This window comes from Acomys russatus, chromosome 23 (assembly GCF_903995435.1).
Source record: "Acomys russatus chromosome 23, mAcoRus1.1, whole genome shotgun sequence".
Classification (NCBI taxonomy): Eukaryota; Metazoa; Chordata; class Mammalia; order Rodentia; family Muridae; genus Acomys; species Acomys russatus.
Genome location: NC_067159.1, coordinates 58,311,000 through 58,331,007, shown reverse-complemented (window position 1 = coordinate 58,331,007; position 20,008 = coordinate 58,311,000). Strand labels below are relative to the sequence as shown.

At 39.8% G+C, this 20,008-nt stretch overlaps 1 protein-coding gene across 8 annotated transcripts in view; it reads left to right on the top strand.

Annotated features, from left to right (window-relative positions):
* Nucleotides 1-19,255, top strand: part of Srsf11 (serine and arginine rich splicing factor 11) — a 28,553-nt gene extending 9,298 nt beyond the window's left edge. The window contains exons 1-14 of one of the 8 annotated variants that reach the window (XM_051165892.1): nucleotides 3,156-3,291; nucleotides 5,277-5,338; nucleotides 5,802-5,910; nucleotides 6,659-6,775; nucleotides 7,068-7,177; nucleotides 8,045-8,137; nucleotides 8,641-8,690; nucleotides 10,601-10,728; nucleotides 12,765-12,846; nucleotides 14,410-14,541; nucleotides 16,236-16,325; nucleotides 17,212-17,328; nucleotides 17,652-17,790; nucleotides 17,891-19,253. In XM_051165892.1, the coding sequence (XP_051021849.1) occupies nucleotides 8,671-8,690; nucleotides 10,601-10,728; nucleotides 12,765-12,846; nucleotides 14,410-14,541; nucleotides 16,236-16,325; nucleotides 17,212-17,328; nucleotides 17,652-17,790; nucleotides 17,891-18,085 (903 nt within the window). In that variant the 5' untranslated portion in view covers nucleotides 3,156-3,291; nucleotides 5,277-5,338; nucleotides 5,802-5,910; ... (2 more) ...; nucleotides 8,045-8,137; nucleotides 8,641-8,670 and the 3' untranslated portion in view covers nucleotides 18,086-19,253. Of the gene's footprint in view, nucleotides 1-3,155; nucleotides 3,292-4,844; nucleotides 5,911-6,658; nucleotides 6,776-7,067; nucleotides 7,178-8,044; nucleotides 8,138-8,640; nucleotides 8,691-10,600; nucleotides 10,729-12,764; nucleotides 12,847-14,409; nucleotides 14,542-16,235; nucleotides 16,326-17,211; nucleotides 17,329-17,651; nucleotides 17,791-17,890 lie in introns of those variants that run through there. The other 7 variants (XM_051165890.1, XM_051165891.1, XM_051165886.1 and 4 more) reach the window with 7 other exon arrangements.
* Nucleotides 19,256-20,008: the final 753 nt, after the last annotated feature.

Genomic DNA, 20,008 nt, shown 5'->3' with positions numbered 1-20,008 from the left:
TGCGAAGATTAGACCAGAGTCTTGGCTGTGGAAATGAAAGGGGAACACAGACGCCATTGCCCTCTGGTCCTCACCCCCCGGCCCTTCAGATGGCTCCTGAAATTAATGTGCTTGGATTAATTATGACATGACTTTCTCGTCCTGCGGATTAACCACTCACTTTAAAATGCTTTGTTTATGCTCCAAAGCAACTCTATTATGTGTTATAAAAGATAAGAAAGAAGTAGGTATTGTGTTGTTGGTTGTGTTGTTGTTGTTGTTGACCTAGTTGGCAGACAATACCTTAAAGGAGGTTGTAATGGGCTTGAGTGTGCACTTTTCATGGTGATATGGGTAAATCTTTCATAAGCTGAATAATTAGAGTAGTTAATGTTTTAAGGTGCTCTGGGGTCCTTCTTCTTATATATAAACACTGTAGCACAGCAGCTGTCATTAATTCACCGGCTAAGTTCAGCCCTCCTGCCCTGCATTGACTGAGGTTCTTGAGTTCATTGGCATTGCATTTTAAAGAATGTATGTCTCATATACATATACTAAAACACTTCAGGTTAGGGAACTGCTTCTTGAGAGGAGGGTTAATGTAGCCTATGCTGACCTCAAATCAGAATCCTCTTGCTTTAGCCTCCTGAGTGCTATGGTTATAGGCATGGTCTTCACTGTATCATTGTGGAAGTGGGTAATATAATACTTAGTTTTATAGGAATTTCACAATGGAATGCTTATCTAGGACATGATCCCAGTGAAACATGTCTGTTTTACTGTACTTGAAGGCTACTGTCTTAGCCAGAAGTTTATTCATTATACACTTCCACAGACTAAACATGGATAATTTAATGTTCTTATAAACAGCTTTATACAAGGGTTAGGGAAGAATTAAATTTACTTTTCAAGAACAATGTGCTTTAATGAGAACTTGTATATTCCGGTATATAATTAGAAAGAAGCAAGCGAAGTCAATAAAATTGTTCTCAAGTGAATGTTACTCACTTTACCTGTACTGCTTTTTGGGCTTCAAAGATAACTTTATTTATATGCTCAAAATTCTTCTCCTTAGAAATGGCTGACAGTACTCAGGTAGACTTAAAAGACAAAAGTGATGGCCTAAATCACGAATTCTTACACTTGAATGGCCATGAACAGGGGGATCTTACAAATGACGTCCCTTCTGGTAATGGGAGTTTAATTCAGTGGGCTCTTGGTGAACACCAGGAGTCACAATTTTCTGTGTGCGTATTAGAAGATACTTTGTCAGCAGACAGAAGCATCAGGGAAGTCTTTTTTCTTGCTTCTTTGAAGTAAAGATATTTGTGTAAATGTGTTTGGTAAATAGGAAGTAACCCTTGAAGCCAGGGTTTTATGATTTTCAAAAAATAAAGTTAAAAAAAAACTTGTATTTCAAGAATTTTTTTTATTTTAAAAAAGATTTCTGCTATAAGTGTTTTGCCTGATTGTGTGTCTGTACCATGTGTGTGCCTGTGTCAGCGGAGGCCAGAAGAGTGCACTGGGTCCCCTCGAACTGGAATCATGGACTGTTTTAAGTGCCATGTGAGTGCTGGGAATCGAACTTGGGTCCTCTGCAACAAGTGCTTTTAACCATTCAGCCATCTTTCCATTCTAAGAACTGGTTTTGCTTTTTGTTGTCATGTTTTCTTTTGTTTTCCCAAATTGAACAGTAACCAGTGTTAACAAAGGCCTGTAATTTCCTAAGATATTGTTCTATTGGGTTTTAAGAACAGAGGGTAATGCCATTTTGAAGAGCTTTTTAAATTTAATATTTTTTTAAAATTAATAACAGGAAAAAACAAAACAGATGCCTGAATGTTCATGCTAGAACATTCTTTTCACTGTTTGTGCTTGATTTTTTTCTCAAATTCTAGACACATTTAAATATATATATATATATGTATGTTCATTGAGCCACATAATCTCAGCAGCAGGAAGGTGGAGGCAGGAGGGTCACGGGTCTCGGAAGACTAGCCTGAGCTTACCTAATACTCTGTCTCAAAAAGACGTCCTTACCTTTGAGAAACATTGAGCGCTCAGACTTGTGGATGCGGTTGCCTTGTTGCTTGGTTCTCTACCCTGAGTTCATTGTCACATGTCAGGAAAAATTAAAGGAGGAGGAAGGTTTGCATCGTCAGACATCTTGATTTCACTGATGCTGTGCTGTCAGGGAGCCTGGATAAGATTTCCCCACCAATAGTTTTCTCACAGCCAAGGACTGTGAAATTGTTAGTTTCAGAAAACTAGTATTCAAATAACTTGTGGTCTAGGTCTAGGAACCAGCCCTTGCCTTTACCCTAGAAATTGGCCCGTTACATCTTTTTAAAGCCTATTCATTATCGTCTTTCACTGCCATAGCACTTGTTTGTCTGTGGAAGCAATGTGCTCTTAGTGAAGGCTAGTATGAGAAGGAGGTGTGAATGCTTCATTTTTTTTCTGAAGGAGCGTCAAACCAAAAAGCCTTGTTGAAAATGCTTAAGAATTGTTATGTATTGTACAGATGTTGGGTCAGGGTGTAGAATCAGTTTATGACTGAGGTCAAGACTGCTCAATGATATCGAAAACTACATTAAATAGATGCTGTTTGCTGTGCTTTGGTTTGTTTGTTTTTTTGTTTTGGCTTGGTTTGTTGTTTTTGAGACAAGGTTTCAGTATAGCCTAAGCTGGTCTGGAACTTAAAGTTTCTGTTCCAGCTTCCTGGGTGCTGGGAATTACAGGCTTGTACCATTGTGCCTGCTTAGATGTACTTTCCTATGGTATTTTACCTATGAAATAAACAGTTCTTAATCGTTTTTACACTGAGGAATTATCTATAATGAAAACCTTCTAAGCCAGAACTGTCACTTGTGTTTAAAAACAGTTGGTATTGCAACTAAGGATGTGGGTCGGTGAGCAACACATTAAATGATACATTGTTGTCTCTGACTTAAGCAGTTTTTAAACTGATGGGTTTTAATTTAAGTGGCAGTTATAGGATCATGTCTGCTCTGCATCTCATTCTGTTAGGCCATCAGATCATGCAAGACATTCTCTTTTCAATTGGTTAAAATAAACATGTGCATCTATGTATTTTACCTGAGCATTGTCCTTTTGGTGGTGTATATGTGTTGTAGCCAATACTATTTTCCTCCAATCTTATTTGTTTATCTTTTAGTGACTCGCCCTTGCCAGTCTCCTCTCGTGTCTGCTTTGTTAAGTTCCATGATCCAGACTCAGCAGTTGTGGCGCAGCATCTGACAAACACTGTGTTCGTTGACAGAGCTTTGATAGTCGTACCATATGCTGAAGGTTTGTGCTTTGTTTCACTACCTATGTGGGCACCCCTGCCTGGCCATGGGCCGCAGTGTAGCTGTAGAGACGCATCACTCCTAGCCTGCTAGACTCCAGCATTCATTTGAAACCCTTGTTATACTGTACTCCATAATTCTTACTTGGAGACTTGTTTTTTTTTTTTTTTTTTTTTCATATTCTAAAACTTCAGAAATCAGGTCTGTTTTATAAGGTAATTAACTCTTTACTATCTTTAAGATGTTCTTAAGCTTATTAAAACTGAGTTCCTAATTGAAACTCTGAGATATATTCATCTCAAGTATTATTAAGAAGTCCAAAGGTAAACGGTTCATACCTTGTCACTCTCACACAGAAACCTTCAGATAAACGCATGATGCTTTTATTTCAAAATCAGTAGGTAAGTCAGTCTTACGTCCTTGATTCTCTCACTCCTAACTTAAAATAAAATAAACAAAAACAGCCCACACTATATTCCAGTATACCAAGGGTTACAATAATTTTAGTTTTTGTAAAACTTTTAAGATTTCCTATAGTTTAGGTGCCAGATGGGCACTGTGTGTTTGTTTTTATGCCAGATTTTCTTGTTCTTGTTATATTTTCTAGAATATCTCAAAATAATGAACTCTTCTCTCTGTTGTGTGTGTGACTTTTGTAGTGGAGAAGGCACATGCAAACCCTCCCAGATGGCTGGACACAGTGGGTGCTCTGCAGCTGCAGGCTCTAGACACTAACTAACCCAGCGAGCACTCGAGCCCCCAAGTGTTTTCCTGCTGTCACCATTTGTTAACTGCATTTTCTCTCTTTTTACGTTTTAGGCTGTTAAAGTAATTGACAGGAAAAAAAATGAGCAGGTTTTTGGATCTAAAAAAGCCACTGACAGGACAGCACTATTTTAATGCCATTTTGTAAAACTTTCCTAAGGCATATTTTACAGTTAGCTTGTTCCCAGTGAACTGCTGCTTGGTTTGCTTTTGGTAACTATAAATCTTTCTTGAGGAAATCATTAACATGATATACTTACTGAATTTTGACTTAATAATATACTGTCCAGGATCTACATGCTTTCCCCTTCCTTTAATAAACTAGTCAGTGGAAGCAGTGTCTTGTAATTGTTGCTTTGTAGATGCTTCTTAGATAACTGAAGACAAATGTGAAGATTTGCCACCATACTTTGTAAAAGTTGCGAAAATGTCTTTATCATAGAGAATTGCCTCTGGTTTTTCTAAAGAAGTTATTGAAGAGATGAGTTAAGGCATGCTATTTTGGTAACAATATATTAAGATATGTGAGATGTGAGGCCAGTAACAATGTTTCTATAAAAGGAAAGATAGAAAGAAAGAAGCTGATTTAGTGTGTTTTGGATAAGCACTTCCTTTTATTTCAGTGTGCCTGTTGTAAGTAAGACTTAACCACCACCTTACACCAACAGAGAACTCAAGTCAGGATGAGTAAAGTAGACAGTAGGTCTTGAGACTGTCGTGCCATGTGAGTAATGCACAGAGGGTTTCAGTTAGCCATAAATGCAATGAGCCTGGGGTAGAATATAGTATGTATCTGGGGTTTTATAACTATTTTAAGCCATAGTAATTCTTGTAGATGTGTTTTTGAAAGTGAGGTCTTGGAGAGTATATGTAGAGCTATAGAAATACTTAGTTCAGAAATCTGGTTTTGCTGCATTTAATTTGTGGTATGATGTGCTATATTAATGTTATTTCCACAAGTAAACTGATATATTCAATCCCTTTGTCGCCATTCAGTCTGGTTTTAGCCCTTAACACTTTGGTGTTGGCTCTTGGTCAGTGTGTTAGAGCAATAGACCAAAAGTATACGGTAAGAATAGTCTCACTTGGTAAAACATAGAGATAGCTGCATATGTATGGAAGGTGCTCTTAATAGTAATGGATTTGGGGGCATCTAGGTTCCTTGGTTAATGTTTGTTTCTTTTGTCTGTTTCTTTCTTTCATTTCTACACATTCATGCAGTATTTCATGGTTCTATCAAAGCAGCAGTAAAAAAAATACTCTTGAAGCATGAAAATTAACTGGTGAGGGGCCTCATTGCTATTTTTAAATTGTAGTTTTGTTTTTAGTTCTTTTTTAATCAGAGGATCAGATGCATGACTTTTTAATGGATGCAGATCTTCTCCCAGGTGTCTCACAGTAAATTCAAGAGGATTTTAGTTTGCCAGAAATGTTACAAGTGCACTAATTTGAATAAGATATTGATACTTAATATATCCTCTTGAGACATAATTTTGCATGCAAAATTATCCCTTTATCTTTGTAGGTTTGTTAATATTGATGCATTAATGCCCTGTATCCAAATGATCTTCTCCCCTTCCCTCCATAACTCTCGGTATCTAAATTGATGACAGCTCTGACACAAGCAAGATAGCAGTGCTGTGTAGTATACATTTGTTTATATTATCGGCACTTCTCAGTGTAGGTGGAAGGAACCATTACCTTTATTTAACAGTGGTTTTTCTTTTTTGTTGTTGTGTTTTACAGTTCTTTTCCCTGGTTCAGCCTGAACTATATACCAGGCCCTGCTGAAAATACCACCCAACAGTTTTCTTCTGCAGCTTATCCAGTTTCTCTTAAGTGCCCTGTACATATTGTATGTTTTATGATGAGATGCAGTTTCTTAATATGTATTACAGAAATACTACTGGTATTTGCAATTATGTAGTTTAATTGTATTATTGAACTCTCATTTTGGGGGCTTGGGCACATTAACAGATTAATCCATCTGTATAGGGCTTTTGCTGTTGGATAGAATTTAAATTGTCTACATAAATAATTTGTCTTAGGACCTTTAGATTTTATCTGAATACACAGATTAGGCTTTAAAAGCAGGCATACATGTGGTTTTGGGTTTAAGGAGTTTTGGACAAGTTAGATATTGAACTGACACTACCATAGCAACATTTTTTGATATGGTTAGCATGGCACATATTGGAACCTAAAGCATTTACTGTACAGGTAAGGAATGTGCCATGTTTTACCTATTCTCTATATCTATCTATCTATCTATCGATCGATCTATCTTTCCCTCCCACTGCCCCTCCCTCCTCCTCTCTTCCCCGCCCCTTTCTCTTTCTGTACCTCCCTCTCCCCTCTACTCCCCCTACACACACATTTCTCCTGTGTATTCAGAGACCTTCAGAAACATTCATGTCATGAGTCAGCAAAAGCCCTACTCTTGATTCCAACAGAGTATTTCCTCTACGTACTTTCCTTCTTTTAATTTTTACGAAGTTTGTATGGTAGGTGTAAAGAAAATCATAGTAACTGTACCATATTATTAACCCCTAAATCAAACTTTTTTTGTCTTGTGTATCTTGATTTTTCTGTGTGCTTTATAGTGAAGCAGCCGACACGAGTCGTTGTTCATAAAACAGCTTTTGAAAGTTGAGAGCACACCCCTGGAGAACCGACTGTGCTTGCTTACGTTTGGTTCATGACTTAAAAATCGAGTACAGGTGATGAAATCTTGGCAGTGTTAACAAAACAGTAGTGTGTATTGTGCTATTTTTTTTACTCTAGAAACTTAACCATTGTAGAGAAAAAGGAAACAAATTTTCACACATTGAAGTTTCATTCTGACATAAAATTAATGATAAATAATCATAGAGATCAAGCTTTATATTTTAGCCAACATAAGTACTTTTCAACAAACTCAGGTGGTGTATCAGGGAGACATTTTCTGGGTGTTTTTGTGTGTTTTCTGTCTTACGAGAGGGTGTGTTCTCATGCCAGGATGTTTCTCTGCAGGAGTTATTCCTGATGAGACTAAGGCTTTGTCTCTGTTGGCACCAGCTAATGCAGTGGCAGGTCTTCTGCCTGGTGGAGGACTCCTGCCCACCCCTAACCCACTTACCCAGGTATTTATGCCATTGACTTCTGAAGATGCGGGCATATCTAGTGTTGTGAGGTAGTGATTGACAATGGCTGAGTTCAGGTGTATGGAAAGTCAAACTGCCTCTGTAAGACTTTACATGTTTGTGTTTTAATTGTGGTTTAATTAAAAATTCTGTAAGGAAGAAAGCAGGATCTTGGTAATGTAATTGGAAACAAGGGATGGTTAGGGAACAGGACACGGTCACTACACATCTAGTGACTGAGTAGTAATCCCAGTGAGGAACAGGGCTGCAGAACAAGAGCATAGGAACATTTTGAGCAGAGGACTTAATGCTGAGATTTGCACTTTGAAAGTGTGGCTGAATGTTTCTTGGAGATAGTGCTAAAACTCACTGAGAGGAGAGTACACAGAGGCTCCCCAAAGAAGCCTCTGCCTCAGTGTCCAGACAACAAGCAGTCAGTAGGCAGCATACATGACAGCGGCCAAAAGAAACGTATTTCCAGGGTTCTGTCATCTTCGTAGTACAGAGCCAAACAGAGCAGCAGGTGTGCGTTGAAGACGCAGTGAGCAGTTAAGACTGTTGAAAAGTCTGTTTTTCTTGTAATGAGTGGTGATGTTTTGTAAGGAATGAAAAGCTGACCATCATATACACAGGTGTGAGGAACTAACTATAGACCACACCTTCATTTCTGCTGATACACTTTTACTGGGACATGGTTATGTCTTGTTTAGATACATTGTATATAGCAGAATTTAAGCCATAGCAGTAATTGTATCCCATTGAGTGGTTGCAACAGGACACACATAGTCTGCATAAATGAAAAAGTTACTGTCACCCCAATACAGAAAGTTAAGGAAATTTTATATAGGAAAACCTTGACTGTTTCAGATTGGCGCTGTTCCCCTGGCTGCGTTGGGAGCTCCAGCTCTTGATCCTGCCCTTGCTGCTCTTGGGCTTCCAGGAACAAACTTGAACTCTCAGGTATATCTCACTACCTTTCATCTGTAAACTTGTTTTCATAGGGGATTATTTCACTAAATTTTAGTTTGTATTTCATAGCAAGGGTTAGCTGCCTGTATTACTTTTTTTTTATTCTATTAACTTGTTTGAAAGAGATTTAAATGACCACTGAATTATATCAGTCATTAATCTTTCACACATTTAGAGAATATTTTGTTTCTCAAAGTTGTTTTTTGGAGATGTTGTATAATTCTAAGGAGTTCCAGATGTTTTTTCTTTAAGAGCTGGCCCCTTAAACCAGGGTTGCTCAGACTCTTTCTTGATAACTTGCTTCCCTCCTCTTCCACAGCTGTAGCCACAAAGTCACCTGCTGTTAGGATTTTTAGCTTACATTTTACCTGTTTGCCATGCATGTACACAGGGCATTGCACTTTTTATAGGTTGCCAGTTTGTCCTAGAACTTTTCAACAAACTTAAAAAAGTAAAATACCATTACTTATATCCCATTGTACTTTTTTTTAAAGTCCCTTGCTGCAGACCAGCTGCTGAAGCTAATGAGTACTGTCGATCCCAAGTAAGTTTTTTCTCCTTTGGTTATATTCTGTGTGATTGTCAAGAGAACGGTTTCACTGCCATGTGTTCACTGTGTGGTCCAGCCTGACCTCAAACTCCTGTCCTTACCTTTCCAGTATGGGCATTCCAGGCATAGACCACCACACCAAGTTGAAAACAGTTACTGTTGACAGAAAATTAGCTATTCTTATGGACATACATTATATATTACATTGTAGAACAGTTACTGTCAACAGAAGTTAGCTATTTCTAGGATATTCTTTTACATTTTTATGTATTACATTGTAGAAATGAGAAGGGGAATCCAAAAATAAGCCCAAATATTAAGGGTTTTGTTTTGAGTGTTTCCTAATAATTGTAAGTGGCTTGTTACATATTGAAAGCATGAAAATTGTATTTTGATGATTCATACAAAATACATATCAAAGCCCAGGCATGGTGGTGCACACTTTTAATCCCAACATCTAGGGACAGAGACAGGCAGGTCTCTGTGAGTTTGAGGTCACCTTGGTCTGTGTAGTTGCATTCGAGACCCGCTAAGGCTATATAGTGACTAAGAAAGAAAGAAAAAATAAAATACACATAGCATTTTCTATAGTCAGTATTTCATTGTAGCACAGTATGTGCATTCAAATGGGAAAGTACAGAGGTGTCAGGAAAGGGACCACGGAGAGAAACTTTGATTTTTTAGATCAGAGTGTGAGCCCTGGGAGTTGTGAGAATTGGAAAAGGCTGAGAAGGAAGTACCAGTGAGGTGACTAACACGGCCATGTACTTACAGCTGCTTTTGCCCAGTACTTGGAATTCTTTCCTGCTTGGTGGTAAAGGATTCATGGGGCTTTTTCCTATGTAAACTAAATTGGACCTTTATTCCATGTCCCCTGGAGTTGGTCAAAGTCACTATTAATTAAGTGGGAGCACATGGCAGAGGACATGATCAGTTTCATCTGGGTGGTTACTATTCCCACAGCCCAGCGTATCAGTAGCACTAGTGTGTCATGGGTTGTTCTGCCTGCTCTTACTTTGTGGGTGCTTTGGATTTTTTGTTGTTGTTGTTTTTTGTCTTGTTGTTGTTGTTGTTGTTGTTTTGTTTGTGTTTGTTTTTGAGCCAGAGTCTCATATAGTCTTGGTTGGCCTGATACTTGCTGTATAGATCAGACTAGCCTCAAACTCATAGAGATCTGTTTACTTCTGTCTCTTGTATGCTAAGATTAAGGAGTGTGCCGCCACACCCAGCACTTTTGTAAAAATTAATTTTTCTTTTCTTTCTTTAATGTACTTAGCAGGGGCCTGTGCATGCATACAAGCTACTGTGTGAGTGTGTAGATTAGGATATTTTTAAAGAGTTGGTTAACAGTCATGAGACTTTCCAGCAAGAGTGTTTGCCTTCTGAGTCATCTTAAGGGCCATTGGTGCCTAGTCTTGATAACATCCCACTTCATAGATTACTAAGGCTGTCGAGTTTGTTGGGTTTGGTTTTGCTTTTGTTTTGTTTTGTTTCTCCTGGCACGTGTACCCACTTAAGGCAGATCTTTAGCCTTTTTAAAGGTCAGTATTTCATGGGTAATTTTGTTAGCTGTTGGCTACTACCTCAGTTTCTCCCCATCTGCAGTCTAAAAGATGATGCTTTCTCCCAAGAAGTGGGTGTGGAAAATTTCTAAACATTATGATGGAAGGTTAGCTTTAGTATCAGCATGTTCTCCTTTTACTAGCATCTACCAAAATAAAGGAGGTATCTTCTTATTCCTTATCCTTGTCAAATACTGAAAGTGGCACTTCATCGCACACTGCAGTGAAGGAAGTCCCCTGGTCCCTGCTTTCAAGGATTATTTACAAAGTTGATCTATGAAATGTGTTTGTTTACTTGAAATAGAAGTTTACATTTTATTCCATTTCCTATGCTTGTTTTAGATTGAATCATGTGGCTGCTGGTCTTGTTTCACCAAGTTTGAAGTCAGACACCTCTAGTAAAGAAATAGAGGAAGCCATGAAGAGAGTGCGTGAGGCCCAGTCCCTGATTTCTGCCGCTATTGAGCCAGGTAAAATGCTTATACACATTTTCCTTGAATGTTGAACTGAATTTCTTGGTAACACTAATAATAGCCTACATGTAGAATAAGACTTTGTATATTCAGATGCATAAAAATCATGTATGTATTAAGAGTGCCAGTCAGATACTTTGGGTGGTGATAGGAGTTGCCAAGAGGGAACTTAGAGGTTTTGGATGCTAATCAGGTATACCACCACTAAACTAGCCCTGGACATACTATTTTTTAAGCTTGATTAGATAGATGAATTGTATTCCAGTGTATGTGTGTTTATGTATATGTAATCTTTGGTAATGAACACATTTTCCCAATTTAATGTTGGAGTCTTTTTTTTTTTTTTTTTTTTTTAAATCTTATTCCTTAGGAAGTGAACATGTTATTATTTGGGAAGTAACTTTTAAAGTATAAATAATAAACTGATAAAAATGAACTGATAGGAAATACTTCGAGCATATAATCTGATAAGGTATCAAGTGAGTAATAGGGGTCTAAGATAAGCAGCTGGGTTTGTGCAGCTCCAGAGTTTTTGTTTTGTTGTTTGTTTGTTTGTTTGTTTTTAAAGATTTATTTATCATGTATTGAATATCCTGCCTACATGTACACCTGCACACCAGGAGAAGACACAAGATCTCATAGGTGGTTGTGAGCCACAGTGTGGTTGCTGGGAATTGAACTCAGGACCCTTGGAAGAACAGTCAGTGCTCCCAACCTCGGAGCCATCTCTCCATCCCAGCTCCAGAGTTTTTATGCTATAAGTGCTTGTGTTAAAAACTGAGGCTGAAGGGTTGGAGAGAGAGATGGTAAGAGCACTGTCTGCTCTTCCAGAGGTCCTGAGTTCAATTCCCATCAACCACATGGTGGCTCACAACTGGAATCTGATGCCCTCTTCTGGCATGCATGTGCACATGTACATGAAATAAATAAATAAAATCTAACAAAAAAACAAAACAAAACTGAGGCTGAGCCAGGTAGCATGGCACACACCTGTAATCCCAGCATTCTGGAAGGCAGAGATTGGCGGATCTCTTGAGTTCAAGGCCAGCAAGTCTACAAAGCAAGTCTAGGACAGCCACAGTTACACAGAGAAAACCCTGTCTGGAAAACCAACAAATAAAACGAACAAACTAAGGCTAAGATGACAGTGAATTCTATGGTCATAGTGGCTTTATTTATTTCTTTCTTTATTTATTTACTTTTTGAGCAATCACTATATATTAAAGCCTATAATGAAATGACCTAACTGAATTGGTGGCATTATTTGGTGGGAGTGAGCATGTGAAAAGATCAATGCCTTTAGTTGCCTCTTAGGCCCTGAGTTAAAGAAATTGGGTATGTTTGAAGTGAGACCGTTTTGCTGAAAGTGTACCACTGAAAATGGCATCAGAGAGTAGGCACATACTAGGGAAAAGCTGGCTTCCAAAAGTCAGTCAGACTCTGTCATTGAGGTACAGTGACAGGAGAATGAGTTATGGCTTTGGATTTAAATTTTGACATAAATTATACTTATGTGGTAAAGAAAGAAAATGTGCTTGGTTCCCTAAATATATACACATAGACATGTATTATACGAATATTTCATTGGGCCAAGATCTGAAGATGTTTCTATTAGTACCTGAATTGTAGGTATATTTGTAAAAACACCCTCAGTAGAGCCTTGTGGAGAGAACTAATCAGAAAACCAAAGAATTATGGTGATGCTTGGGGCCCTCCATAGCATTTTAAACTATATAACAAATGAAACCTTAAGAGAGCAAATACAGATGGCCATAGGATTCCCTGAAAGCTGAGGTAATTCATATCACTGAAGCAGCTTACCTGGTGAGTCTGTGTATAAGATGATCACTTGCAGCATTTGAAGGTGTGTTACAAAAGGCTGAAATAAAGAGCAAAGTCCCTGAAAGCAGCAAGGTGGCTAACTGGTCATGTGTGCTGTGAGAGCTGGAGGGCTGCCGTTCTGCCCCTGAGTCTCGCATGTGCACCTCTGCTTCAGCATGTCTTAGTACATGTTCCCTTTCTTCTTAATCCAGACAAGAAGGAAGAAAAGAGAAGACATTCAAGGTCAAGGTCACGCTCGAGGAGGAGGAGGACCCCCTCATCCTCCAGACACAGGTTAGATTTCTTGACTGTCAGGAGTGCCTCCTGTATAAATTGTGCCTAATAATTAGTCATTGCTGAGAAGGGGGTAGGTGGACAGGTGACTCGTACCTAAGAGTAAAGCAGGCAGCCGGGCGTGGTGGCGCAGCATTTAATCCCAGCACTCGGGAGGCAGAGGCAGGCAGATCGCTGTGAGTTCGAGGCCATCCTGGTCTACAAAGTGAGTCCAGGACAGCCAAGGCTATCCTGTCTCAAAAAAGAAAGGAAAAAGGGGGAGAAAAAAAAAAGAGTAAAGCAGGTTAAAGTCCTTGCGCTGGTAGGAAGCTTTGGAACTTAAGCTGAAATGTCCCGGTTGTATGAAAAGAACTTGCACTTTTGCGCTTGTGTTGTAGATCTGACCTTATAACTGTCAGTTGCCCTGCTGTATGCACGGCAGGAGTTAGGCTACACCTGTTCTCGGCTCTGACATCATTAGTTTTTCCCTTTCTGTGAGCACACGAGGTTTTCTGTAATACAGTAGGCCTTCCTCCAAACTTAGGAGTCTTTAGCGTTCAAACCAAAGCATAAAGCCAAGCTGGGCATGATGGCGCACACCTGTAATCCCAGCACTGGGCAGGCGGAGGCAGGTGGAGCTCTGAGTTTGAGTCCAGCCTGGTCTATAAAGTGAGTCCAGGACAGCCAAGGCTACACAGAAAAACCCTGTCTTGAAAACATTAAATAATAAATAAATAAAATAAAATAAAACCCAGTATGCTTTAGATATGTAGGTTATATCTGAGCATATTAAAAATTGAAATTGTCATAATGGCTAACCCGTCTTATTTTACAGAGCTTTGCAGCTTACCGCTCCCCAACAAGGGTTTGTTGTACTTCACCAATCTAAACTGTTAGCTTAATATTCAAATTGTTTACCCTTTTTTTGTTGTTGTTGTTGTTGCTGTTGTTCTTTTGCTGTTTTCTTGGGGGGCAGGGCAGTGTCATGCTGTTTTGAGATGCAGTATGTAGCCTTGGCTAACCTGGAACTCACGATGTATAGCAGACTGCCCTTGAGACACCTGCTTTCTCCAAGTGCCAGAGTTAAAGACCACATCGCCATGCTTGGCAACATACTCTTTCTTTGAGAGTTTCATACAGTGTATTCTGATCATAATTAGCCTTGTTCTCAAATGTTTTCAAACCTAGATTCGTGGCTATGCAACTAAAAAAATAAAAAGAGTTTTAATTATAATCATTGCTTGATAAATTACCCAAATGTGATATGATTTCTGGTTGCTAACCAATGCTGTGAAATGGCATTGATATCTCAGATTTCATCAGAAAACCAAGCATAAACTTAGTGCGCGCGCACACACACACACACACACACACACACACACACACACACGTGTATAGACTGTATACATAAGCATAAATGCATGCACATGCACATTAGTAACTCCTGCGGTCTAGAAGATAGCTGTGGCCGAGTGATGGCCGCAGCTGGAAGGAAGGGAGTTGTTCTCCAGTGCTTGGTAGCTCATGCCTCTGAGATAGGTACAGTGTGCATTTTACATCTATGCCCATATATTACATTTTTAGGCGGTCACGAAGCCGATCAAGAAGGCGGTCACACTCCAAGTCCAGGAGTAGAAGGAGATCCAAAAGTCCAAGACGGAGGCGATCTCATTCCCGAGAGAGGGGTAGAAGGTCAAGGAGCACATCCAAAGCCAGGTACACTTGTACACAACAGGTCTGAGACCTCAGTGCTGTGCTTCTTGTTACGGCATAGGTGAGGCGTGGAGGGGACTGAATGGAAAAGGAACTATGGCTTGTGCATACTGCTCTTGGTTTTCTTGTCTCCTGTCAAGCTGAAGGTCTAACATTGTTTTGTTTTGTTTTTTAATATTTGTGCGTATGGGTGTTCTGCCTGCATGTCTGTCTGTGCACAGAGGCCAAAAGAGGGAATCACAGCCCCTGGAACTAGAGTTGCTGTAGTTGTGAGCCGTATGAATGGTGAGAATCAAGCAACAAGTGCTCTTGACTGCTGAGCCATCGCTCCACCCACTTGTGACATTCCTTAGTAATAAATTGTTCTGGCTACACTTGTCACCTACTTTGTTGGCTTTCCTCTTTTCTATTCAACCACTACTGTGACTGAGGGTTCAGGACTCCCAGACATCCCTGTTGTGTGCCAAGGACCAGTAAGCAGACAGCTTCACGTCATCACCAGTGATTGTAAACAGTGCTGAAAGATGGTTGTGATCCGGACATGTAGCCACGTTAGAGAAAGTCTCTTGTCCCGTGATCTGATCAGTAGTTAAATTGAGAATTTGTAAGAAAAGAAAAAGAAAGTGATATTCTCCCCTACTTACAAATACATTTTTAAAAAAAATTAGTCTTGCTAGGCAGTGGTGGCACACTCCCAGCACTTGGGAGGCAGAGGCAGGCAGATCTCTGTGACTTTTGAGTTCCAGGACAGCCATAGCTACATGGAGAAACTCTATCTCTAAAGCCAAATACAAATACACCTTGTCTTGGGGCTAGAGAAATGGCCCAACAGTTAAACAGAGGATGTATCTTTTAAAAATCAGCCCATCTTTTCATTCAGAGACAAATTATTTTGTCAGTGGTCTAGTCTTGAATAACTAAAAATAACAGTAGTTCCCATTTGTCCCACCCTTCAAGTGTTTATCACTGGTAAGATGTACATTAACTGACAGGAAAGAACTTTCTATTTGAGAGCAGGGACTCATCACCCAAGAGGGAACGATGTTAAGTGATAGATAGATTCAGGTATATTGTCACCCAGCACACACTTGTGCCTTGAAACACTAACAAATACATGGTGTACTTGCAAAGGTGTACTAGACCCTGTTAGGAGATGTGATAAAGGCTGTCGGACAACAGAGGATGACTGCTGAGAAAGATCCGAGTAGGAAGGAGACAAGGTGGCGAGTGTGTGCTGTGGGATTTGCATAGAAATGTACTGGGAAGGGCCTCCAGGGAGCTTTGGAACTGAGTGTGGTCACAGCACCTGTCTAATGCGGCACTTGCCCAGGGTGTGCAGTAGCAGAAAAAGAGAGTCCGAGATAGGGGTTTCCTCAGCATGGTGTGATTGAAGGAAAGGGGGCATCTGAGTGGCTGGCTGTGGTGCTCTGTCGGCCTCTGCGTGGAGACAGAATTCGGAAATGTGGAATCAGCAACAGCGAAGCCTGTTCAACTCTCCACCTAGCACAAGAAACTGGCCAGCATCCTAAATACTTTCTCAGCACTTAGGCCACTTTAGTATTGGAGATAAGTTCTAGATGAACTATCAGGAAAATGGGAAGCTTAAAGAAATATTTTATTACAGATATGCCATTTGTCACAAGGGTAAGATTACATTGAATGAAATGTTAGTCTTCACACTTTATTATATTTCTTAGAGACAAAAAGAAAGAAGATAAAGAAAAAAAACGTTCCAAAACTCCACCAAAAAGCTACAGCACAGCCAGACGCTCTCGCAGTGCAAGCAGGTAAGGCGGCAGCACCTGAGGGGAGGTGGGGGGCACATTGAGGGAGGAACGTGACTGTGCTTTCAGCAGGCCACAGAGGGTCCAGGATCAGACAGATACATCAGCCTTAAGAAAATGAGGTTGAGACAGACAAGTTTTGATCACTAAAGCATCCTGAGTTGTTAGGGTAACTTCACTGTGATATGTTTATATACTCGTGTGTTATGCTCAAGAACGGGAGGCACGTTAACTACTGTGTCATTCTAAGACTATAGTCAGCTACATATAAGTCATGACAGTGAAAAAAGAAGTGATGTGGCAAAGGATAGAATATACTCTGTTGATGTTGACTCCCTTTCAGCCAGATTCTCTACACATGCTTGGGGGCAGCGTTTGTGTTGTGACCCCTTTACCTTAAATGAATGTGCCAGTTTTCAAAAACAGAAAAGTTAAATCAAAGACTTGCTTGAGATCTGATACTGTAAAACTTTGAGAAGAAAACTAAACTGAGCTTCGGTGGCCTTGAGTAGTTTGTCATTGATTCCAGTGAGGCATAGAGAACTGTGGCACTAGATCTTTGCCAAACTGCATGGTGACACACACATCAATTACCACAGCCCTTGGGGAACTAGGACAGTAGAATGCCAAGCCCAAGGTTAACCTAGACTATATTATGTGACCCTATCTCAAAAAATGACACCAAGAAAGTAAATATACTTGAGGAATGCTGGAGTAGAGGTCATTTTTGCTTTAAATAGAAGGGACCTTACCCACTCCTTCTACTTACACATTAGTCTTTTCTTAAGCTTGAAGTGGTTGTTACCTAAAACAGTATTGTAGAGGTAAGTCTTGGGCTATGGAAGCTCCTAGTGGAGCTGCTGGGACCACACTATATTTTAAAGCCTAGTTTGCACATTTGTGATTCTAGGGAGAGAAGACGGCGGCGAAGCAGGAGTGGTACAAGATCTCCTAAAAAGCCCAGGTCTCCTAAAAGGAAGCTGTCCCGCTCGCCGTCCCCACGGAGGTAGGGGTATCAATTGTTTATACCTGTGACTCATACTGTCTTGAAGTAATGAAGTTTTTAAACTGTTAGGTTTTTTTTTACATATGCAGTAATTTTGGGGGGGATTACAAGTATTTGTTCTCTTTAGTTTTTCAGTGTACACTTGGGGTGGGCCCGTATCTAATGTAGATTCTTACTTTGATTGCCCAATGTTTCAAACTTGGCTCTTTGGGTTCTTTCTAGTGAACTTGGTTAAGCTTAACATCTAAGCAGGGTGGGTATGAAGCTGACAGAAGTTCCCACAAAGCAGCTTTTATATAAGCATATTTTAACTGTCATTCTAGACATAAAAAAGAGAAGAAGAAAGATAAGGACAAAGAAAGAAGCAGAGATGAGAGGGAACGATCAACAAGTAAAAAGAAGAGGAGCAAAGACAAGGAGAAGGAGCGGGAACGGAAGTCTGAGAGTGACAAAGATGTCAAAGTAAGTATGCAGGCTGGGGCAGCACCGCACGCTGCTGCCGCTGTTGTAATGAGTCCTTTTCCTTTGAAGAAGCTTATTTTTTTCATTCTCCTTGGCAAAGCAGGTGACTCGGGATTATGATGAAGAGGAGCAAGGCTATGACAGTGAGAAGGAAAAGAAAGAGGAGAGGAGACCAACGGAAGCAGTGTCCCCTACAACAAAGGAGTGCTCTGTGGAGAAGGGGGTGGGCGACCTTCGAGAGTCCAAAGTGAACGGGGATGATCACCACGAAGAAGACATGGACATGAGTGACTGAGCCCTGGCGCCGGCTGCAGATGGGCCTCGGTGTCATTCGCAGTGCTCCCTCATGCTGTGTGTTCATCTCACCTCGGTGTGTACAGCTGCACATTACCAGTGGCTGCAGAGCACCCAATTGTGACCTCTAGTTCTTTATAGCAAAAGCTTTTAGAAAGTGGTACCTGGGTGACCAGCACTGCCATGGTTACATCCATTTGCGTGACCAAGCAGCTGTGCAACTGCTGCTTCTAACACAGATGAACAGCTGCATGCATCTCCAGCAGGCATGGATTGTCTCTGTCGTATGACCCTCAGTGCGTTCACTTAGAGTATTTCTAGAGTCTGAGTCCTTGCCGTGATAGAGCCATGTAGGGAATGCACTGATTGCATGTTACCCCAAACGTCATGAAACCCTCTGACACGGTGACCCACTTAATGGTCTTGTTTGTTGACATGACAAATTAACATTCTTAGAGTTATATCTGGAAAAAAGCATTTGTGATAGATAAGCCTTTTGAGCCTTGTGGCTAAATTTTTGTGGCTTTGTTTAATTTTCAAAGGTTATATACTCACTAACCTTTTTTGATGGCTAAGTAGGCTTTAAATTACAGGAAATTTTTTGAAATAAAACTGGCTGTAAAATATGATGTTTTGAATTAAAGTTGTTCACTTTTTCATAGCTACTTACGTTCTTTTCCAATAATTTATTTCACATCTCTACACATGAACGCAACCTGCTTATCCAGCCCACCACTAGAAAATGACCTCATCCTGATTTGCAGTTTTCAACTTTTATTAGTTTTTAAAGCTCACTGTTGAACAAGAGTAGGTGGTGGTGCATTTTAAATTGACCTTCATGTGCTTTTAAAATATGACAAATCTCCTTGATAATGTACTTTTATTTGATCTCAAGTTGTACAAAACCAATAAATTTGTGTTACTTTGATTGCAGTAGTATCTTATGCACAGTGATTCCATGTTATATGCAGACTAGGTAGGCAAATGTTTTCTTAGTTACAGGAGTTACAAGCTTCACTTTTGTGCAGTAAAAAAACAAAAGTAGGCTACCGTCTGTGCCATGTTGATGTACAGTTTCTGAAATTGTTTTACAAGACTTTGATAATAAAACCCTTAAACCCACAAGTCATGCTCCTGTAGAACTGCATTGTGTTTCTTCACACGTTGAATATATGTCAGTTACCTCATCAGTTTCCATGTCTACATGTTGAACCATAGTAACCAAACGGAGTCCACCCCCTCAGGATAGATGCCAACAGAATTGTCATCAAATACCTTCTATCACTATGGTCTAACTTGTGTTTTATATAAAACTGGCACCATGCAACAGTAACTTGAGGATAAATATGATCTCACCTATACCTAGTAAATTATATTTTCATTGAGGTTACAGAAGCTTGCCTTTTCTGAAATAATATGGGAGTTGCTGATCACATGTTTGTACGGTATTACAATATTGAACAGAAATGGCTAGTGTTGGGGTGGCTGAGGGGCTGAACTGGGGTTTGTATTCTAAAAGTTTTTAATATAAATTAAACTTTGAGTGTTGTATAGAAAAGCAGCCTTTTTACAGTTTGTAGTTGAGTAAAGATTTTATGAGCAGGAATTTGGTTCATGACAGATGCATCAAATTCCAGTAATGGTCTGAATAGCCACTACATTTTAAAAGATGAATGTAGGTGACATTTGCTTAAAAACTTAGTTGAGTAAAAAACAAAAAAACCATGTGGTGGCATGGCCAATTCTGTAACAAACAAAATAACTAGCAGTTCCCAAGACAAATCAGTATCCAGAGTTCATCCCATTGCCTGTGGCCTCTTAGTGCAGACATTCACTTTTCTACAGTTTGGGTTTAAACTGATGCCATTGGCTTAAGATGTCACCAGGATGGTAGGACATTTCTCTTGTGGAGTATGCACAATGG